At 38.3% G+C, this 24,575-nt stretch overlaps 1 protein-coding gene across 5 annotated transcripts; it reads right to left on the bottom strand.

Annotated features, from left to right (window-relative positions):
- Positions 1-1,361: 1,361 nt before the first annotated feature.
- On the bottom strand, positions 1,362-22,879 carry LOC124408487 (fatty acyl-CoA reductase wat-like). 5 transcript variants are annotated; one of them, XM_046885440.1, is made up of 13 exons: positions 11,901-12,243; positions 9,456-9,491; positions 9,314-9,413; positions 9,003-9,142; positions 6,535-6,657; positions 6,209-6,334; positions 5,061-5,206; positions 4,863-4,972; positions 3,901-4,099; positions 3,567-3,809; positions 2,413-2,670; positions 1,767-1,883; positions 1,362-1,726 (listed from the first exon to the last, which is right to left on the bottom strand). In XM_046885440.1, the coding sequence occupies exons 1-12, from the start codon at positions 11,949-11,951 to the stop codon at positions 1,793-1,795; spliced, it is 1,623 nt and encodes a 540-aa protein (XP_046741396.1). In that variant the 5' UTR covers positions 11,952-12,243; the 3' UTR covers positions 1,362-1,726; positions 1,767-1,792. The 5 variants fall into 5 exon arrangements, with proteins under 5 accessions (XP_046741396.1, XP_046741394.1, XP_046741397.1 ...); XM_046885438.1 differs by lacking the exon at positions 11,901-12,243 and adding an exon at positions 9,801-10,010; XM_046885441.1 differs by lacking the exon at positions 11,901-12,243 and adding an exon at positions 22,862-22,879 and having other exon boundaries at positions 9,314-9,491.
- Positions 22,880-24,575: the final 1,696 nt, after the last annotated feature.

The following is a 24,575-nucleotide window of genomic DNA, read 5'->3' as shown; positions in this document are numbered from 1 at the left end:
AATATGCGGAAATAATTAGTATTAAATAATGGTTCGTACCGCGGAGAGTGAAATCGGTTTAATATAATGTAAATGTGTGACTCGATTCAGTTGTGAAAAATATGTATCGGCCTTCTCTCCGAAAATGTACGTTGTCGGTATATTATCGCAATAGGAAAACGATTCAGTTTTCATACGCAATTAGTTACTAACGATGCAACGTTGAATACACGACGGAAACGAAGAGATGTTGAAATTAAAATTGACTACAAATGATTAAAAAGAGTTTCACTCGCTTGAGCTAGATCGTACAATATTTACATAGATCATAGTTACGGTTGTGATGTATGTGTGCGTATACACGATAAAATTATTTGGCTGTCAGACGTGTTCTATGGATATTAAAGGGGTCGCAGGTGAATGTGTATACAGTTTATCGGGGTAATTGGAATTAAAAATAAATATACGTTGCCACATATTATACTCGGATGTTCATAGAGGAGGCTGACTCGATTACAAAGAGTACAGCGAGATCCAGGAACTCAGAATTTATTCAAGTTGTTATTCTGCCAGTACGGAATCGTAATAAAAAATGCTGATATCTGTCACCTGGACCTAATTACACAAACTCATCTGTATCTTTGTGGCAGTTCAAGTTCGTCAAGCCTTTGAAAATCTCGAAATCAATTTCTGCAAGAAGCTCGGTTGTTGGAAATCGGATACGTCAAAAGAAAAGAATGCAGTTATTTTTATACGTTCTCCGATTCGCCATCACCGGCAAATTCAAACACAAATTAAACCCCTAGCAAAGAAAAATATAGCATGACGAAGAATTCGAATCTGTTCATAATTTATCCGATTGTATTATATAACAGCGTTAAGAGGCAATATGGCGATGTATCATTATTTAAAATTTAAATGTAATGCAGTGTATATATAAAAAAAAAAAAAAAAAAAAAAAACGATCCACGCGATAGAGAGTATATAGTTTGTCTTCACAATGGTGGTGCAATGCCCCAAGTTACTATATAGCAGCTGAGAATTCGAGAGTTGCTGCAACGGAATTCAGATTTACCACATATTATGAACCGAACGTAATTTGCAGTAAAATTGAATGACGTATGAATAAAATACGTAACTCCCGTAGTCTCAGCACTAAAATAAACCTAAAGTTATCATGAAAAACCGTATTTTTCCATAGTTCAATCACACTTAAAAATTGGGTAAGTTCACAATTATCATAAGCTTACTTAAGATATACTTCAGGCATACGTGATAATAATAACTATAAATTGATGATACACGATGTGTTAATGATAACGGTAATGGTGAGAAAATAACGATACTACTACTTACAAAATAACAATGATAATAATAATTATTACGAAAACTATGATCACTATTTACACAACTTAACACATCGAGTTGGTTCATTTAAGAACTGACTCGTTTGACCGAATTTATACTCGAGCAACATGCAATAGGTATCGATTGGTAACGTAGTGACGCTCACATTTGTGAACCCACTTGTGATGCTAATTGTATCATTAATTCACGACGGCCAATTGCGAACGAATGAAGACGTTCTCTGCTAATACCATATATTATACCTATGTAAGTATAAAGCTTTCGCTTCCAAACTGTAAGTTCGTTTAAAAGAAGACTTGGCATGTTGTGAAATCGATCGGTATACAATGATATATGAATCGCAACACAATGGCCATTATCAATAATGCTCGAGATTTTTGCTTTTCTTTTATTATTGTTATGGATTTCTTTCATGTGATTAATCTCACTGACTCGTGTTGATCGCTTAAAAAACTATTCTGGATAATAAGGTCCATACGATCCATAACATGAGAAGGGATACCAAACCTTTGGTGGCTTGATGCATGAAGTAAAATCTGTAAATATAAACGTATGCAAATTGGTTATTAATTCTAAGTACCGATGGATTGTTACACGTAGCGATGAAAATGTGCGATGAAAATGTGATGAAATGAGCATGAGTCAGGAAAGGAGGTGGAGAAGGAGAAGAAGAAGAGATTGACAAGATAAATACATAAGTAAACAAATGAATGACGAAGTTTCCAGCGGCTTGAGTGAAGGTTTAAAGAAATGCGTGGATGTTTGCAGTGGTAAAGATTGAGAAACCGCCAGACGAGTTTCACGTGCGGATGACAAATATGTGATGTAGCGTTATAAATATTTATACCACGACGGTTATTATGCATATGCACGGTGTAAGGACAATCAATTATTTCATCACAAAATTTTTGTTTCATCATACGCGTTGCATTGTCAATGTGCGCGTTGAACCTTGGAATATATAGTGAAATTTTAAAGAAACTTTTTACGGGGGCTGCATCGACTTTAAGAATGTCTACAGACGTTTCAATTTACATAATGTTGTTGAGATAAATTGTTACTCACCTGGCCAATCTCGCTCTGCTGGCTTCCAAGGTGCTCAGGTCGTCTTTGAACAAATAGATTCTGGTTCCTTTTATGTAATGTTGAAAATACCCGTCCCAGTTGAAGCCCTTCATATTGAATAGGAACAAATTTTGATCCTTGGATTCCAACCGGCTCCACATATCTTGTACGTTGTCGTTTGTGAATTTCCATTCGTGGGTCGCAAAATACGATATCACGTTTGCAAACTTGTGAATCTTTTGATACATTTTCCACAATCTGAAAATCCGTTGATCATGAGTTGAAAAGCGTGAAGGGAATCTATAATCACTCGTTGAGGGGTTATACTTGTAATTAACCGGATATTTCCTGGTATTTGAAAATTCACAATGAAAAAGCGCTTTTAATAGAAATTTATAAAAATTTGAAAATAAAGCTTCCTTGCTCGGTCGGTAACGTGGTAAAAAAAATACACTATCTTCAGATTTTAATCAATCTACTTCAGAGTTCATTGCTCCTTTCGAGAATAATTTGAATACTTGCAATAATGGTAATTTACTGGATTATACAGCATCGCCTCAAGAGGATGCTATAGTCTTTACCGACCGCTAAGTCGCTTATTTTGACTATTATTAACGCCTACGTTTCATCGATATGAAAACACCCCAGTCAGCGCAATTAGATACGCAATATCGATTTGACATATTCAAATAAAGTTTTGTTTTATGCAGTAATAATACCAAAAAATGTACCCCTGTAATTGAATTACCATTTATTGCAGGAATACATTTCCTGGCGTTGTTTTCGCTTGAAACAAAAAAGTACTTGGAAAATTTTGGTACAATTGCACCGACTGTGGTATTTTCGCATCGGTGCTGCTGCGTAGGCTTTGATAGGTAGGTAAAGACCGAGCACAGGATTCTCTGGATTCTCTTAAGGAACGTACTAGTCCTCATTTCTTCACCGCGCTTCATGATTTATGCATTTTAATACCGAAATCCTTACGTTGTCTTGCACCATTATACATTTCGAAAAAGGTATAGAAATTCGCTGGCCTTGGACACTTTATGTTACGGGTAGACCGACGAGGGGTGAACGTAAAGAGAATACTGAAAAGGTATGCAGCAATATGCCTGCAGATATAAGTACGCGTCAAGTTTTGCGCTTTTTCTTACCTTGGTTTTTGGCCGATACAAATACTGACGGTGTCAACTAGCATCGCTGGTAGTAAATGAAGGAACAGCACGTACAGTAAGTGAATAAATTTGTGTTTATTCGTTGTGAATGACAGGTACCAGATCGAGTTGCTCAACGGGTAAAGCTTTCCATACTCGGTATTCGACTTGCAGTATTTGCCCCACGTTAACGGGGCATCGACCGACGACACGTAATTGTAAATCAACATGTCCTTGCCTCTCCTTCGAAAATAAAGAGACGATATATAAACGGCAATTAGCTATTGCTCTCAGTTTTATTGCTTATTTCGGTGTCAGTGCAGCTTCCTCATACCTTTCGACCTGTGTGGCCACGTCCCAGGCACTGGCTATCAGCGAGTTCACTGTGAAATCCACTGGCACGATATTCGCATTGATGTCAGGGTCGCTGTGCAGAGTTCTGAGAACGCCGGAAGCTGCCCCGGCAACCACACCTGTGGGTCCGTAGAGGTTGTCGATCCATCCTAAGATTGGTTCACGTGCCGTTGATATCACTGGAATCAGTTCAATTATGGTTTTTAGCATTCGGATACGGTTTCCTTGCATACAACTATTAAATAATATCTATTATGCTGACGTTGGAATTGCATTTATCGTACACTTAATTTTGGGACATTATACCATCGCCTGTTTTATTTTCCAAAAATATTTCAACGCCACTTTTGCCAAAGGATCGAAGAGGTACGTTGATGGAAATACTTTTTCGCTTTAAAATAACTTCAGTTTGTGTTTGCTGTTGAGTTGCGTTTGGCCTGGGGGTCTATATACATATGTTACGTTTTCGAAACGTCGCGTTCTCTTTGCAGTCACGTTATCTGGCTATAATATCGCGTCTTCCGCTCTCAATACTGCTGACGGTTTCCAGGGACGTTTGGCTCATGGTCGTCTCCTCGTTCTCCGGATGTTGGACCGCGTGGTGATGCGGAAAATCCAAGGATTCACCGTTTCTAATCCCCGATGGGGATTCCCGATGAGAAATAGCATATACGAATGAGCACGCGAAGAGAATTGCTCTTCCGAGGAGAGTTAGCAGGAATATACCCCCGGCTGTTAAGATATCCGTCAATATACCGATAGTCCAGGTTACTATGTACATCGCTATAGCCAGGCACATCTCGAGTTTATAAAAAAGGAGGTGAAAATTTTCCGAAATTACACAGTGCGGCCATTTTCGTTCAGGTTGGATGACGGTTGACGATTAGAATGCTGTTTCCGCGAATGATTGGCATTTGTTATTCTCCGAGGTCTATTACTCACCAATGGCAGGTCGGAAAATGCCCATAGGCAGGTCCTTACTCTGCTCTCGAATCATATCTTCGGCCAGGGCTTTGGTGAAGACGTATGTGTTTGTCCATTTTCCAATTATCCTGAAATACGAATTAGTTATAAACTTGCGAACACGTTTCATTTCACTCTCTTTTTAATTTCAATAATCGTGTTAATTGATTTGCGTACTTTGGAGTTAATTCCGTTATCGTATCCTCCGGCATATTTTCAATCATCTTCGATAGCTCGCTGTACTTCGTTTCATATGGGTAAAATTTTTCTTCGATTGTCCACAGGTGCGAGTTGGCATAAGCGGTGGATACATGAATTACAGACTGGAAATGAACATTTCATATTTTTACCGTATTATATCATCTCCTCGTACAAGAATTGAATACCGTGTGATATACGTGATATGCGCAGTAATTGAAAAATTCCAGGAATCGAGAAGAGATGTGAATTTTAGGTGATTTTTGCAGCGAACGTGGAAAGATTCGAAAGATTATTTGTTCCTTCTAACCTCCCAAACATATTCAGTCACTTCGCGTATACCGTAGATTAAATCCTAGTCACCTTACGACCATATTTTATTGACCAGGAAATTATAGCTAGTGCTAGATTTTTGAGAAATCACACGAACTACGGAGTATGTGAAATTCAAATGTACTGTAAATATCGCGGTGATGACGGCGTGGAATTTTTTTTTAAAAGAAACAACGTATCTCTTATTGCCTTTGTAAATACTTACTCGGAACTTGTCACCAGTTACTAACGGAATATGCATACGTGACAAAGATGAATATCGTGTTCAAAATTGTAACGTATATTGTTGAATAGAATTTGCATACCGGACGTAGGTGTAGGTGGATACGTGTATATTTGCCAACGAATCGTTACATGGTCAAGAAGAGTGCTTTCAAAGCTGAATTGATGGATTGTATGCAGAAGAATAGAAAATATCGGGTTTTAGATTCCGTCCAGCTCGATAAACATATTATGTTCGCACACACGATAATAACCATATTTAACTTAGTAAGTTGTGTGCTTAGTACCATCTGTGTTTGAAACTAAGCCCGTGTATGCGAATTGAAAAAGTATACCTAATAGTATGTTAATTTGAATCTTCTTTTCTTTTTTTTTTTTGCAAAATTATCTTGTTATTTGAGTCCACTAGTCTGAGAGTCGATGAAATCTTGTGTCATTACACCTAGTGCGTGATAGTATAATGCTAGTTGCTCGGAGGGTAATTAATGCTACACCATGAGGAATAATTTACACGATAAATCGACAAATTAGGAATTTAAATTCCGATGTGATGATAATTTGCTTTAACTCACCTTCAGCTGTGGCATACTTCGGCATAGTTTGATAATGTCATTCGCGGCCTGTATATTAATGGCCATGGCGAGTTTGAGTTTTTCATCAAAACGAACTGTCGCCGCAACGTGAAACACTATCGATACCTGTCAAAAAGTTGCATCAGCACAGATATTAAAACATCACTTCGCGAGTCTGTCAAGGGAAGGGGGGCCCAGAGAAATATTTAGAAAACGAGTAAATAAAGTCATGGAATCATGCAAACTATGTAGTCTCATTTGTTTTCCTCACTTGTCAAGTCTCAAATTATCTCTGTAAACGATTATTCCTCAGCATCGGGACTTACCTTTTCAATAAGGAGTGCCCTGTCAGCCAATGAAAGACCCAAATCGGGAACGCTGCAGTCTCCGGCCACTGCAAACACCTTGTGACGGAATTTTGGGACTTCTTTTTTCAGTCGGCTATAGACCTGTGCGAATAAATTCAATCTGGTAATTTTCCATTCTTGATTGAGGACGATAGTCCTGAACCTAAAATGATTGGATCTCTCTGATCGCAACTGTCTGCTATTAGTGAAATATTTCTACACGGAATTCGAATTCTGATTTCACAGAGTTGTGCTAATTATACAAGTGTACAGAAAAAGAATTTCATTTCACGAGTATTTCGTCAGTTCGGAAGTCGATAGCTCGTAAATTTTTTGACTTTGCAAATGCAAAGAGCCTGATGGCTTACCTTTGCTTCGTTTATAAACGTTCTAGACAATCCGCGATAAGTTGATGCTATCGTGTAGTGAAGAATTATATATAACAGCCTACAGTTGAGAAAAACAACAAGAACCGTTAAAATACTGGGAACGGGTTGCTTTCCCTTTTACGTTTATGGATTTGCATGGAAATGCATTATCCCTCGGGGTGAAACGCAAAGGCCTAATACGTATTATTCTTCCGTCAGAGGGAAACATGATTCACTTACAAAAGTTGTAACATTGAACTTTCACGTATTTCGAGGTTCCACATAATTGCTGACAGCTAACAGTAGGTATGTATTGCTACTGCAATTAGGTACACGATAGTCACAGTATTGGCGATCGTCATTAATGTTTACATGTATACTTCAAGATCAATCAGTATGGCTACCGGAATCAATTTCACGATGAATTTTAACTTGACATTCTGAAAAAACAAAGTTTTGTGGGACAAGGATGCTGGTAACGTATACTGCGACTAATTTACCAAGGCCTTGCAGACAGACATCCTGCAATGCCTAATGTTCACTGCTCGCTTAATTTAAAACTAAGGCTGTGAATATTCCGATTTATCACCATGGCTATTAAGATGTTACATATAGGTGCTTGTATATCGTGACTTGTGTGATATGTGTTATAGATAGGGGTGTTCGGGTATCCGAAGTTTCGGGTCGAATTTTTTGGCAATCCCAAAATCTTCGAGTAGTCCGAAAACGTCGTTGAATATCTCTGTTCCATTTAGAAATCCTTGTTTTTTTTGGAGAAGCGAGAACAGCCGTGACCAAAATTTTGGAAAAACTCCGCAATTTTCGACTAATCCGACATTTTCGAGAAACTCCGAATTTTTAGTAATACGAGATTTTCGAGTAACCCAAAATTTCCGGATAATACGAAGTCTTTGAGGACATGAAATTTTCGAGTACTCGAAAGTTACGGGTACCTGATCCGAAAGTAATCCATTTTACCCGACCCGACCCAACCCGAAGAATTTTGAGTACACCCCTAGTTATAGGTATATATATATCGCACACATTCATAATATTACAACAAGCGTCACATCGTAGCAGAAATAGAGTCTCAAAACCGGTCGATAATCATGATCGGCTATAGGATGTTAATTAATTCTTGCTAATTGTAAGCTAAGAATATCTCCTTGGATTTTTATAGCACGTCTACGCGATGTTGCCGCGTTATTTTGGACACGCGATAATCGTGTAATTAAGCAATGTCCGAAAAAACTCGTAATTGTTGGATGATTCGTATTTGTGAGTAGGGAATTCTATCCTTGCTTCACTGTGTTATGGAACAACATATTTAGGATCAAACTGGGTACAGTTGTAAAATAACAACAAGGTTACCTATTAATCGTGATCAAGGCTGCTTATGTTCACCTTACGTGAGTACATTTTTATAATATGACGCAAAACTTATTACCTAACAGACGACAGAGAAACTGCGGACGAAGTGAAATGTAATCATTGGATAGTATGAGTGAATAAATATTCGGTAGTACATCTTGTAAGTTAATTTATTGCCGTAATCGTTCCGAGTGTTAGGAAACTTCGTTCTCGACTTTTCGGATCACTAAATTTACTCCAAACATAGCGAGAAAATTGAGTAGGTAGTAGTAGAAGTAGAAGCCGAAAATTGCAAAAACGTGGATATCAACCAGTTGAGATGCAACTTCTTTGTGGGTTTCCACTTACAATTTCGAGATAATTTATTTAAGTCACTAATGACTTTTTGACTTATTCAACCTTAGCTGTCACCGAAGAATAACAAGCATACGGATTATGGATACCTCGATTTCTCTTAAAGAGAACTACGGACGTGTGAATGTCACGCGTACCTATTGACTTGTATTTCAATTGTAAATTCCTATGGGCATTGTACTCGTGAGTAAACATCTATCACATATTCGTAGCAATGAAAAATGTTGCTTTTCTGAGAGATGAAGCGGAAACAAGCGTACGGAGCTGAAGAGTGTAAACACGTGGCACATCGCACATGGCACACACCGTCATTGTGCCCACGCGTATGTACATAATAACCGCAAAGCTACTTACCACATCATCAAATATGTCCTCAACGCGACTTTGCACGTCTTTTCCTTTCTTCGGGCGTACTAGGATGTAGATTGCGGTTAGATCGGGGCAGCTACGCAGTAACTTTTCTATCAGGACTTTTCCAAGAAAGCCAGTTCCACCTTTGAACATGAGAATTGAGAACACCATGAGCATTCGTCGAATGTGAGTAACAGATCAGCCTCGTGTAAAAAAACTCATCATCATGACGTTGAACGATATTATTTAATAATTCACCGCGTCTTAGCTAATGAGGAATGATCTCGGTGTCTTATAGTTACGGTATAAATTACCTGTAATGAAGACCGTTTGCCCTGCGTAGAACTCTTGCAGGGTAGTTCCTCGTCTCTCGTCGTCGTCGTTCAAGGTGTTGTTGTTGTTATTGTTGTTGTTGTTGTTGTTGTTGTTGTTGTTATTGTTGACGTTGTTGTTGATCCCCTCGTTCGTTATTATCGGATACATAGTTTCCGCCTTGAATCAGAAGTGACAGAAAGAACTTAATCAAGGTGTCCGTTAAACTCACGTCCTTAAATATACATATATGTATATATAGCTGTTGGATTAATTACGTATGAACTTGGAGATAATTGAACCGCCTAACCGAAAGTTCTACCAGACTCGAGGTGTTTCGCAAGGAGACGTAGTAAACTACGGGTGAGCGACACGTCGAAGGCGAAGCTTGAGGTTCATCGGGGAAGTTTTTTGCTGCGTCTAGGCGTTCATTGAGACTGAAGGTAAGTCGGTTCCTAAGGTCACTGGGGTAGTGGGATACCTACTCATACTTCGAACCGCGGTGCGTTGTCCGTATTGGCAATAACGAGGTCGACTGCTCGGAAGCCACCGTGACCATGACTGCCTCGGTTCGTCAAGGACGATGGCTTTACGGTGGTCACAACGCCCATGAGACTGGGTCATGTGGCCACGCGCTCTATCGGGGGTGATTGGTGAGGGTTTTCCCCGGAGGATTGATCGATGGTTTTTCATCGATCTTCGGGGGCCCGCATGATTGGTATCGGTGGTTTATGCCATGGGTGGCTTGGTGGGTATAATGGGTGTACCGCACGCGTGTGGCAATCCGTTTGCCGGAACGGCGACTTGACAGAGAGACTTTCTACCGACAATGGACCGGTTTTAGAGAACATCTCTCCGTCGGCGTACACACGAGAGCGTCGCCCAAGTATTACGCCGCGCTTTCTTATTTTAATAATACGATTCATAATATTAGTTATGGCATAGGTATGGCGGGAACGACGTGAAACGGCGGTAACGCAGTTACGCGAGCAAATACTTACAAGCGCCGATCCGACTAACTTAACCGCCACAAACCAAACGATCAATTTACGTAACTAGGTATGTCTATAAAATTCTCTCCCGCTGTAGAGTTCCGCAATTGGAATTGGAGAGGCGGCTGACCGGCCCAACGTCGTTGCTGCAGCTGTTTCCAGTTCCTGATATAACTTCACCGGTGATCCAATCAATTCACGCCGCGATGGTTCTCATGGGGGACCAGCGTGCCTGAAGGCTCGCCTGTCCAATGTGGTCGTTGAAATTTCTCCATTTCTCTTTCTCGCCGTCTCCATATTCACCTCTACCTCTCTCTTTCGATCTACCTCTCTCCGTCACCTTAATTATCGATTTCGATGGAACGTGTATCATGCGGAGGATGTCCTGTCCGGCTATCGATGCTTAGAGTACACCACTTACGTTCGGTGAGAGTGTTTGTTTGACTTCCCATTACTATTAGGAGAGATTTTTGGAACAGGTGTTTCGTAAGCGTGGTTTATATGTATATTCCGCAGACTCGCGGTTGTTTACACGCAACCATATGAAACGTCGCACAGACTGCTTGGGGAATTAATGTTATACACGCGTCTGAAGAGGAGGGTCTTCGCGCCTGTTGACCAACACGCGGAAGTGCTATCCTTTATGGACGTTAGAAACGATGATCTTAGTGATCTTAGTCATTCATACATGGCTCGATTTAATACTGGGTGTCCAAGCATCAAGTGACCAAACTGATAGGGGTTATAGAGGGGATCGAGCTGAGTAAATTAACTCAAAGAACACGCGGTCTTCGGGATCGCCTTCGTGAGATACCACTGGTTGAAAAATCTTCTCTTAACAACTGATTTTTGTAATAAAGTTTGATATTGGAAATGCTTTCGTTTGAAATTCTTAAATTTGATTTTGTTCGTCTTGTTGACCAGCGCACTCGATTGCTGATGCGAAAAACAACGCTTTCAATCTGAGAATTTGAAACGAAAACACTCTTGACATTGAATTTTTGACAAACACAACAACGAGGCCGTGCTATGGACGTGGATAACGGTTTGAAATTTCAGAATCTCAAACGAAAGTATTTTCAACGTCAAATTTTATCACCAAAACCAGTCGTTAAAAGAAGTTTTTTTAACTGGTCGTATCTCGCGAACGCGACTTCGGAGGCCAGATGTTCTTTGGGTTAATTTACTCGGCTGGACCGCCTCTGTAACTCCTATCAATTTGGTCACTTGATGCTGGGATATCCTGAATGTGTAACTTGGTATTCGGTTGCATCCACACCGTTAGATGGTAGATCTCGATTATATCTAGGTCCAAAATACGCTCCTCAAAGAACCCAATCAATATTGTCAGATTTTTCTTTCTCGAATTAACGCCTATGGGTTCAGATTATGATCTTAGTGGGTAGTTCTTCACCGAGAAAGATGGAGGAAACAAAATTTTAGAATCGCTCTGGGCCAAAGAAGATCAATGCGTCCCAATTACGTGTATATATTGTACGTAAATTTATTCGGCAAATTTTTTTTCCCTCTAATTCTGTTCATTATGTTCAATCTAAACGGCGACGTGCTGCTAAACATTGGTTGGTTCGTTACTAACCTCGTGGTACACAGTTGTTTCCGGTCCCGGTAGATTCATTTCCAGCAACATCTTGTTGATTTGTTTTTATTTAAATCACTCGATCCGATTTATGCAATAATATACTTTGCGCGTACAATGTTATTATTGTGTCGCACTCGGTAGAGGCGCGCGCGTGCGCGTGCCAGTAATTTCAACGGTAACAATATAATTTATATTAATGCCACACGATTATAGGTACTTATTTTAACCCAAATTCGTCGATGAGGGTAAAATAAAAGAATTGCGCCCAGCAATATTCGCGGCGAATACGACTGACATAAAAACCGATCTAAGATAAAAATCAAATCAAATAAAATGAAGGTAATAATAATCTGGCGATAATACTGAAGTATTAAGGAAACGCGAGAGACACGTTAGGATCCCGACGGACTTGACGTTTTAACGCTGCGGAGCTACGGCGCCCTTGCGCGATACGCCAACTCGGCTCGACTTCAACTGACGACTCTCTTCGACGGACACTCGACGACGTCAGGTACTGTCCCCGATTACCGTTCTGGCAGTGACTTAACAGCTCTTAACCCCGTTAAGGCTCTCACAAAACTACCTCACTCGGGCGAATGGCAGCCGGTATTACTCTCCTGCGAAGGTAAACATTCCCAGGGAGAGAAAGAGAGGGACTCGCACCTCTTTCAACTCCCCATAAGATAGCTTCATCGGGTGTCATTTTCTGTCTCGTCGTGCAAGCCGGCACCTTTCTATAAGGACTTTGGAACCGGGATAAGAAGTGTCTGCTCGCGGTATAACGGAGTGGGGATTATTTTATTTTTTATTTCTATTTTTTCTTTTGGAGGTGAAGTAGTCAAAAATGATAATCATAATTAACATGTATACCAACCTGTGTGATGCGGCTCTCCTTCAAAGTCACAGCCATAGCTCGGAATATTTGGTGACCCTGTAAAGGACGACTAGTATCAAGCATAGAATTTTATTTTTTTCATCAGTGCTCTTCTGTAAGAAGGTGAATTTAAGGTTTGGGTGTTTTTTTATCCTCGTCTGCACTCGTTCTTTTATGTTTAACCGCTATTGTGTTACGGGCGTAAAACGTACTCACGTCGATTCGTCGTGCAGTCTCGGTTCCGTTAGATGCTCTACTATTCTACTTGTTGTTGCAGTTAACGAGTTGTCGGTGCAGGATTTGCTTCTGAAAATAGTGAAATAAGAGAGTTCATTATCTTTCTACCTCTTTCTAGTTTGCGGAAACTTTTTGTCTTCATTCTTTCATTCCGTTAGACCGTTACACGTGACATCTGCGAGTGCAGGATTAACCGATTCACATTTACAAGTAACGCTAGATATATGTATATGAGGATGAAGTTAGTACAGTAACGATGCATGCTTGGGAAAAATCGTTACTTCGCATGTTTAGGATTGTCGGAAATTTAGTAAACCATGATGATCAAACCATACTCACATACTTTGAAATGTCAACTCCTTGAAGGTTATTCAGGAATTGCGCAGTAATGATTTTTTCCTCTGACGTTTCACTACGCTGACGTTATCAACCTCAGTTTCGTGTTACATATTTAATAATATACTTTTTTCCCAATACATTCTTCACAGCTGTACCTATCAATTGTAAGTCGTAACCGGACTCAGTTTATGTATTACCGTAATTGTCAAACCAATTTTTAAGCTTTAATAATCGAAATTATTAGGCCCGTATAAATAAGCTGATTCAGTACTAAATGAGCATCGTCCGTGTGCTGCAAAAATGTATTATCTTTAATTGCAATTCTATCAACATAAGAAAATGCGCTGATCTGGCTAATTGTATAAATAGGCTAAAGCAGTAACTGTCAATGAATATGATCAATAAAATACAGATTTGCTATTTTCGGTACGTGCAAGTATACAAAGTTTCAAATACATCCAGATTGTCAATTCAGAGATGTTATTTTTAACAAGTATCGTTCATCAATCTGGCAAAAATATTCAAGTTCCATACTAATTTCTAAATTCTGACTTCACTTTTTGTCTTCACACGGTTTTCTTAGGCTTGTTTTACACTCCAACGGGGCGCAGGGGCGGAGTTCCGATAAAAAAAATTTTTTTTATCAAGTTTTAATATAAGAGGTGCGGGGACGGGGGAACAAAATAAACACGAATTAAATCAACCTTACTTTTCAGGATTTTGATTGCATTCTCGAATGCTCAGTTCGACTGCACATCCAAGACCACAATATGCGCACTTTGTACTGCGTATCGAAACCGCAGTATAAAATATTTTTACTTACATTCTTGAAACCATGCATGCAAAGTGACGCTTTGCGGACCGAAAACACACGCCGCAAAGCGACTTTTTCATGCCTGTACCGAAAAAATATGTTGCTCAATAAAACATACACCTTATATTATTTTGAAATATTCGTAGTAAGCACTGTAAGCACCAACCGCTGCGCATACGCATGATTTCCCGCAGACGTTATTATATTATTTTCAAGACACTTTACTCGGAACTGAAGCTCGTTACCCTAGTATAGAGTGTGTAATTATAAGAGTTAAAGAGGGACACGCCAGAAAGAAGGAGACGAAAAAAGAAAACAACAACACGTTTCGGTGAAAATAACTAAATCAAATTTCACGATCTCTGTTGACTAGTAAAATAATATATTTACGAGAATATACTTATTGTGTCGATAAAGCTGACTATTTGCCTCTAATGCATCCATGTATTTTCGAAATTTTTCAATCAACGGGTTTTCCCCACATTAAATCGAAATGAAGTGTGCATTAGCCAAAGTATTGAAAGCATAATTTTTGAATTTGATTGTGAATATTCAATTACCATCCGGGAGTATCAATTTTTCCGTCTTTGGGTCGTTGGCGATAATGATGCAATAATTTGTAGGTTGTGTTAGCATTTAATCAAAATATCAGTCAATTTATGTTCGAAATTTATTATCGAAAAACCGATTTTCGTGACCTTTTACCTTGAATATCTTAAGACGCGGACACGAGACTTTATGAGACTTTTGAGACAACTTTTAGAATGCCAAAATAAAGGTTCAAACGAGTTCACAGCTTATTATTTCTCATTCCGAGGTGAAACCCCTAATGTGCCTAGGCTATTAGTTACCTTCCAGAATTGTCAATTATTCCTGTAGAATGAAATAAAATAGAACAAAAGATAAAAAATAAAAATTAGCGAAAAGGCAAGAAAATGCTTCAATCCATCTCGAAAACCTCTACATACAGTAAGAAATTGACTGATATTTTGATTAATCGGTGACACAACCTACAAATTGCATTATTATCGCCGACGACACAAGGACGGAAAAATTGACAATCCTGGATGGTAATTCAATATCCATAAGCAGATATCTAATTGATTACATAATACAGAATTGCACAACCAGTTTCCATAATGACGTGAAAATCATCGTGCGATGACTATAAATTTTCATTTCCGAATATCCGATGTAGCGACTTTTCCCCACAATCTCCGATATTAATATATAAACATGATATTTTAACATTTGCGGGAATAATACTTCCGATTTGACGTCGAGCGATACTCCCAATTTTTTTTTTCTTTCGCACAATTATGTGTAGGTATATTGGCTTGAAAAAGATTTTGACATTGTGATACAGCCGACACATGTAGCAGTTTCATATTCGTACGCTGCGTCGTTCTAACTGCTCGGTGAATAAAGAAAGAATTTTTTTCTCTTTTGCAATTAAAAATGTCGAAGCCTGAGATCCGAGATTTAAGATCACGAACGTGATTTCTGTGCTGTATAATATTTTAATGCGATGCCACGGTAACGTTGGCATTTTTCACTTCGTTTAGCCGAGGTATATGGAACGCATGATGTATATGTAATTAAAACGTTGTGATCACTCTCCTGTCACTTGGTCTGTACGTTATACGCGCCCATTATAATCAACGAACGACATTTTGAATCCAAAATTGCCGGAACTGTTTTTTAGCGAGTGAAAAACTAAAAACCCTCATTGAACTTTGATGAATAGAATTAATAAAGAAAAAGAAGAAAAAAATCAAATCGTTATTGAATCATTGAGACGTCAATCGGTTGGCGAACCGAGTTATGGATCGTTCGTTCGTGAATTATGTTATTAAAAAGGCCCTGATTAAAATCTGAATAAACTGAATCCAGCGATTCCGAGGCCATTACACGAGAGAGGTAACTAAATAAGTACCTTTTTTTTTGGTACGTAGGCAAAAATGAATTATAAGTGTATATTTGAGAGACAGCACAAGGTAACAACTCTTAAATTCTTGACGCACGCAATAATTCGATATTGCAATGATGCGCGCGATGTTGACTCGATATCGATTGTGGAAAAAATATGGCCGACAGCGGATATAGCTCGCAGCGATTTAATATTGCATTGCAGGTTGCATATTGGATATCTACGTTTCATTAAACAAAGTACCATCGTAACTCCTCATTGAAGTATACGTGAAACGTTTGCAAATCGTGCAGCTTACGCGTAACACACGGATCGCGTCGACCTGGCTGAGAAAATATTAATTCATAAGTAATAACCTGTGTTGTTACATTTGACGTTCTTCGCGCGATGTTTCATTCTTGACACGTCGCTGGCAATTTTGCATCGACAATGACGCACAGGTTGTGGTTGGCAAGGTTTTTTCTCAAAACTTGTACTCGGGTCACGTTCGATTAGCTCCCTACTTCTAGACACTTGCTGACGTTGCTGCATACGGGGATGTCAACGCGTCTCGATCGGTTACACGTGTTTCAATTATTAGTACATTTCCTATCGATCTCAAATAGGCATTGAAATTTCAACCGCAAAAGTAAGAAGAGAATGCTTAGGAGTGTACGTGTGATAATTTTGCTAGGACAAAAGGTTTGGTTTTTTGTCAAAGAATCTGGTGAACGGATTTTTGTACAATTTTAAAATATGAAAAGTTTATTGGATATTGTTGAATTATTTTATAACGTATTTTCAAACACGTTGCCCTGGTCAAGGTTTTGTAGATTATGACAAATATTACTTGAGTATAGTTACGTACAATCACCTATATCCTTGCCTCCGGAATCCGTCGGTTCTAGGAAATGGGACTAATAAGTGAGTTCACGAAACATTGGGAAAAACCATCAATATTTCCTTTTTTTTTTTACTATGACTTTGACCCAATTAAGATTTCAAAATAAGCATATGTCTTGTTTTATTACAGGTTATTGAATTTCATACAATTTCAATTAAGACGCGAAATAACGGTTTTTCCTCAGCATGAATCTCCACGATAGTTACTAACTTGAACGTGATAATTGATGAATTCTTAGAAAGCGGTTCGACGCACGTTAGGTTTGATTCAGATTGACAAAGAGTTCGAGAACAACTTAAGAATCAGGCATGAGTGTACCGGGTAAAACCTGCGTTTCTTCGTGAAGCATGATCGCGAGAAATGAAGCACGTAAATCGAAAATTTTGGTCTCTCCCGGGTTAGGAACGAGAATCGGTGTTTCTATTTCTTCGTCACGTCTCTACGCGCTTCCTTCCTAGATCTTTAAGTATATCTTGTTTCGTTTCATCAATTTTATAACTGCTTTGTAAATGGGTATCGATTACGATCACCGAAAGAAAAGCGATATATGCGTGGGCACCGAAGAATTAGTATTCGAATATACTGAATTGTATCGTGTGATGATTTTTATTGATTTCCAATGTTGTTCCTGATTTTTATAATGATTTCTAGCGATTTACTGCCATCCGAAATTACTTGCAATTCGAATTAGTATGCACAGGAAATCGTTGGAAATAGACGAAAACTACATGATAGGTCAGAAACCACTTTCGAGAAAAACGATGATGAACCGAAATAATTTATTGGATTGCCAAGTGAAAGAATGGCCAGATCTTTCGGTATAATGAAAGAGGATTCTGCGATTACGGCTGTCCAAATAAAAAACAAGTTGTATGCTGATGGTTCAACAGGTAGTTGTGCGATGATTTTGGTCGGATAATAGGGTTCAATTATTGTCAAAGAATCTGCGTAAATTGGTTTTTGAACAGTTTTAGATTTCGGATTTCCTGCTTGGAAACACATCAAATTTAATTTCTAATTAGAAATGCCTCGAAGTTGTAGATAGAAGGAAACCTAAATAGAATCTTGTGTCAAATTTTACTCATCGGTCGATCGACTGATTTAATATTCACAGAGCTGGTTTTGGTGTTAATCATGGCATGCTATACCTGCCGACCAATTTTGCTCAGACAGCCGCTACCTTGAAATTTGTCTTTTCTGATATTTGCGTGTACATATCTAGGTTGTGTTGCAACTTGGATCAACGACATCCAAAAACCATGACCGACCTGTTCGTCGGGTCTGTAGTAATTTGCAAAACAAATATCCACATGCCGAGGTCTTGGTGATTATGGAATATGAATGAATTTTCCAGAACTGATTTAAACGTTAATGCTTTTCGAGGTCAATGGTTGTAATCAAAGAGGCTGCAATCCTTTTGAATTTTCACAAACGTATTCGATCATTCTCTTATATCTACGGGATGTTTAATTCCGTTGTCAGTTCAACTTCTTCATACAAATTGATTGTTTATTCGATCAATATAATGGCACACCATTCACTATGCTTGTAAAGTACCAAGAATGACGCTAATTTACAATAAAAAATTCTGAAGTGAATTTGAATTTGTTCAGGTGAAATGAAAAAGATTTGCTCCAGAAAGAACAAAATTTTCATCATGAGAATTTTTTGTCATTTTCGCAATTCGTCTTCGTTGTCGTTGAACAAGGTGCGATATTCTCGTGAATAATTAATATTTTGTGAAATCAATCAACTTTCATAAGCAGGCTTCGGAAATCCGATGATGTAAGATTGCAAATTCTTCAGGTGCAACAATTTTTGCGTAGATTGCGTGAAATTTAAAAAAATTCTAAATTCGCGCGCGATTGAAAATCAGATTTTTCATGCATTAGCAATGGCATGAATGAAATTTTCGTATAACCGACATAAGTGAAGTTATTGATATATTTGAGGCCAAAAATCCTGCTTTGGATATCAGGTCGAAACTCGCATTGGATTTCACGTCTCAAATTTATCGGAAATCGCTTTTCGGCCGCGTTAAACTCTCAAGAATTGTAAAATGTTTCGAACTCGTAACCAGACTTGGTGCCTACATCAGTTTTATGCGAAGTAAATTGCGTGAAAGTTGAGTGTGTAAATCTTTGGGTATAAATGATAAATTTTTCTCCATGTACAGTTGTCACTTCGAAAGCGAATGTGGTCAAAATTTAAAGAATTTTTTCACAGATTTACTTTCATCTAAAATCAGATTTAAATTAAACGATCGTATAATTTCTTGGTAATTCGGGACCTCGCGGGACGATCGAATGTTCCGGATAAATCCATTCGCTATCATGATCGACGGTCATCTTTCTCAATTCTGTATAAACTGTCCTTAAAATTTGACAATCAAAGAAGGACGTAGAAGATTAATCTGCGTAAGGTTGAGAAACCTGTCACCTAATCGTAAGTGGGAATGTGAGATTCCAAAGAACACGCGGGCACGTTTTATACCTACATCATTCCAGTAATATAACGTGTAATATAATACTCAAGGAAAGTGTGCGGCGTCGGCAGATAGAAATGAGTGCCATACTCTCGACTGGACACTTATGTAATTTTCCTTGCAGAGAAGTTATACAATTCCGGCGAGGTAGACGAACGCATCGGAACCTCACAGCAGCGGAACAAGGACGAAGGTTTACTTTGGTTATTATGTCGTAACGTGAAAGTTGAGGAGTTCTTGGTGTGGCGTTCTGCTCTTTCGATGCAGGATATTATAGCTTGACCAGTGTCGTGGACGGTTCCATTATTACCTATAGAGATCGAACGGAGAATGTGCTGTGCGCGTGCTATGTTTTTTATGGGGGTTGGGTATGAAAAACTAAAGGTCACTGATTGATCTTAATCCATTTGCTTTCGATCCATCAAAATTCTCTCGATCGTCGTGTCTAACCTTAGGAATGGATAGACATGTTTCCTGCTTCTGACTCTTGCCGAATCGAAGCCTCGGTTGTCAGATTCGCTGCCAATGACGTACCGATTCGATCTATTTACATGAGCATTTCCTGTTTGATATTCGATTTTATCATAGGTATGTGCGATGATTAACACGTGTCTAAAGAGTAATTGCAACAAGCAGCCATTGCTAATTGAGTATTAACGTTGTTAGACTTTTCTCGTGATTTCTAGTTATCGCATTTTCTAGGTAATAGTAAACTGTGTCGGTGGTGTAATTTCGTATCGTGACGTCATATTGTCACACCGAGAAGACGAGGAATGATAACAGAATGAATGTGATGATAATTCATTAAATTATGCAGAGCAAGATTTTCTTGTGAACGTAAAATTGTCAAAGTAATTCGAGTTCATTATTTGCAGTCAATTTTATCAGGTTATTATCAGATATGTGGTGTAAAATGGTGGACAAAGATACAACGGATGATGCACTTGGAAACAATTTGATTTTTGTGACCATTAAACCATATATTTGTTTTTAAATTTCTGTTATATACTTAATACATAAGATGAAAATTGGAATAGTAGTCGAATAATTTTCGTACCTATCCGGTACGATGTCTTAAAGAGAATTTTTTTTTACGATAATTCTAGTACTTCGGTCTACAGGCAAATAAAAAGAAAATGAGAGAAAAAAATGTCCAGATCATCGGGATCAAAAGACATTAAACTTGATGATTATTACCCGTGCTAGGATCTTGGATAACACAGAGTATCTTTTTACCTAACATCCCGACGTTATTAAGCGTAATCAATTACGTAAAAACTGCTTGCACCTGAATATTGTGTCTATGGATTCGAATTGGTTTGTCCAAATATGTGAAAATCGAGTCAAGCCTAAAGTCGCATCTTGGTTTGATTAAATTTTTTATTTATAAATTACATTCGATTGCGAATTGGGCAAAGGAAACTGCCAGACATACATCACGTGTTAGTAATAATAGTAACAACACTAATCGCAATAACGGGCGTTTATATAGTCACTTTGAGAAATAAAATTTATGAATATCACGGCAAGCTATTCGTTTCGGATATTTTACTACAGCTATCGGCATTTTATATTTTCCGAATTATGAATATATGACAGGAAACGTTGCATTTTTTTTGACGAATGCCCCTCAGCACGTGGGGGATGATTAAAAACATGCCCTGACGTACGATGAATCACAGGATTTTAGAATGGTGCGGATAGACAACGTTATTATTCTCTTAAGTACCTCTAAATTTTTGTCCATCAACGCAAATTGCCATAATTGTACTAAAACTCAACCGAATAACAGCCAGAAGTTTTACTGCCGGCGATTCAATCATTAGTGGCAGAAATAATTCATCTTTGTAATTTCCTTTTTACACACGACCCCTGCGCCCTACACAGCGCGTACGGAAGCGTTTTTCTTCATTTCTTGTACGCGGTACGTAGGTTGAAATTTCAAGCTTTTTATCTGCAAACACATTAGCGTATCTGGGAACGCGTAATCTTGATGACTATCAAGAGGTCGCGAATGGGAAAAAAAGGTAATTTTCTTGACGGATGGTTATTATGCCAACATGTGCGTAAAATCTGTAACACCGTACCGCGGTGGTTATAGAAAGCAAAAAAAAAAAAGAGAAGAAAATGTACTTACTTCACTCGGTTGGTAAAACTTATCTACATAACATATGACGCAGGTATACACTTTTTCACTTTGTAGGCACTTGTTATTTATCTTATATACTATTAAAGTGCTACTTAATTTTATGGCCTCATTTCTGTAGTATCACGGCTTCGATCTATCTTTAATAATGAATTAGATGTTTCGAGGATGTGTTGTGTTATACTTGCACTTACGCGTCGTGCCAAAATTTAGACACCGTTTTACGCAGATAAACTGCCCGAAGTTTTATTACTTCAACTTTTTTTTCTGAATCTTATAAAAAGAACCTCGTCACAGTTACAATTTTTCACCTTCGTGGTTAATAGCTGCAGATATTGTGAAAATATATTCCTCATGAATAAGTATTTATTTGAACCAGTCCTGAGATCATGCTAGATATAACATAGAGATAAACATAGAGTGGAGAAAAAAATATCCGTTAATGAGTTACCAAATTATTAAGTGCTGAACTTTTCTGCCCTTAAGCGATTGACCACCAATTTCACAAGACTACAAAATATACGGCGGAGTTAATTTCAATGACTGTTGATCTTTTTTTCTGTCAATATTCTAAAACGAGGATACGTCATAATATTTTTTTGTAATTGAGAACGGGATGAAGTGCGTCAAATTTATGACAAAATTCGCTGTTTAGTGATACCTCGTATGCGGATGTATCCGATGTTTGTACGCGTTTTTTCCCATCGACACTTCTATTTAAGTAGTTACTTACAAAAATTATATGTGACTTGTATAGCTTGGCACAATATCAGACGAAAAAATGACGTATACACAATTCGGCAGGTGCTAAAAAATTACTACGACAAATATACGTGTACTTAAATATTTCTTGATTAGAACGCTTTGCAAAATCGGTTAGTATGTGATATTTGCTTGGACAATAATTTGTTAGTGACGCAGGTTTCGAAGGTATCCGATTAACTTCGTGCCGTCTAAGCTTGATAAACCCCGACTCGTTGATGAAACTTTTTTTTAAGCTAGGTATGAAATATCATTCATGTCGTAAGTTTAGTCATAGAATAGAATTGAAAGCACTTAAAATGTACGTATATTGACGAATGATGGAAATTTTAATCATGTGGAATGAAATATTATTTAAGTGAATTTTTGCGAAACGGACACTGATGATGATGCTTTTTTATACACACCCTTAGTCGAATAACAAAAGTCTTTCAGTGTGAAAGGAAACGGCGAACGAATACCCCGATAATATTACTATTTCGTCTTACCTGGAAAATTCTGTTAATGCAAGATCACTGATTGAATTTCGCACAATGCGCGGGTAAAAACGATCGACGCGATAAAATACTTTTTGTACTGTTCAATGATTGATTCCAATGACAATGATGTAATTTTATAATATATTTTCAAACATGCTGCTTCGTCCAAGACCTTGTAGATTATAACAAAGATAACTTGTGTTGCCACCTATATAGATCCTTGCCCCCGAAGTTCGCTGGCTAAAAGAAGTGGGGCTAATTGATAAGTTCTCACCGAGCCGCTTGGAGCGCAAGCAGCTCAACTTTCAAGATGGCAAAAATTTTCCCGGATTCGGAATCGGGCATGAATTACAAGGCAACCGCAGTTACGCGTCAGCGCCAAGTGGAGAATTGCATAGATAATATCATTGAACCAATGATGAAATTGTTATCGTGGTTCTTTCGTGGAGACGAAATATTGGCACTAGATAATGTAGTAACAGTAACAGTATTAAATATTTTTTTCCCTGCACCCCCACCCTGCATGTCCATGTAACATCGCAGTGCAACGTCCTCCTAGTTTTTTTTCCGACGATGCATTTCCCCGTATAAAATACTCCATTGTTATTCCGTCGGCACCGTCAGGCTGTTCTTGGCTCCCGATGAATCATCCGATATAAAACTTCGGTAACCAGGTACCCATTGCAATCATGTGCTTCAAATGGTCGGCAAACTCTGAGATCTACAGCGACGAGTCTGCATTAAAGACGGGTTCGTAGAATTTAATTATGCCGATGCTCCTGCATCGTAAGAACATTAATTTTTTTCAGACGGAATATTAATCAATTACTGAGAAACATCTATAGTAGCTCTGAAAAATTATCGATCATGTTACCCACGCATGCGGTCAATTAGCAAATAAGAAATCGTTGATTTGTTTTTGATTTTTCACCTTTTAAACCTGACTCACCTGTCAGCTCAACCAATAATCAACAACTCGTTGATGGTAATTTGAAAAATGGCAAACAGGGTCAATTAATCCCCCCGTAAAAAAGTATGGCTTCAGAGTCCAAGTTGTCTTGCAACCATTGTTACCGATCCATCGAATTTGAGAGGTGGAGGAGGAGGAGGTTGATTGAAACAAGTATGCCGATATCTGAAGTTGCGGCCTATTTTACTTTGCGAAGGTGTTGTATCAGTTTGAAAACTGATAAGGAAACGGGTCGTTGTTAATATCGTGTCCTGAGATAAAGCAGGATGGGTAGTTTGATTGAGTTAGCCTAACGTTAACGTGTTTTTGGATGCAATCCGTTTGACAGCTGACTGACAAAGATATAATATCGGCAATCTTACTGACTTGACTACAGAATTTGGATGGCTGCGTTTCCTAATTGTAAGTTAACTTGACAATTTGACAAATAATATGAAATTCACAGACACAAAATTTCTCTGCGTCGAGAATAACTATTTCTTCAACCACTGTGATAGTGACGAAAAAATCAAGATAATATTGCAGAAAAAAAAAAAATGTCGGAATTTGTGCTTGTTGTTTTTTATTCGAAAATGAACGACAAAACGAAAAAAATTTATCCCGATTCAAGTTTTTATCGTGGACGTCAGAAAGACGACGTTAACATTTAAATTTTCCATAATTTTGGCTGGTCCCAGCCAGTAACCTTTGGGCTGTTGATTAACAAAAAACAAGAAATGAAATAAAAGTTTGGCAGCATGTTTTTTTCATCCC

This window comes from Diprion similis, chromosome 8 (assembly GCF_021155765.1).
Source record: "Diprion similis isolate iyDipSimi1 chromosome 8, iyDipSimi1.1, whole genome shotgun sequence".
NCBI lineage: Eukaryota > Metazoa > Arthropoda > Insecta > Hymenoptera > Diprionidae > Diprion > Diprion similis.
This window is presented reverse-complemented; position numbering and strand designations above follow the sequence as displayed.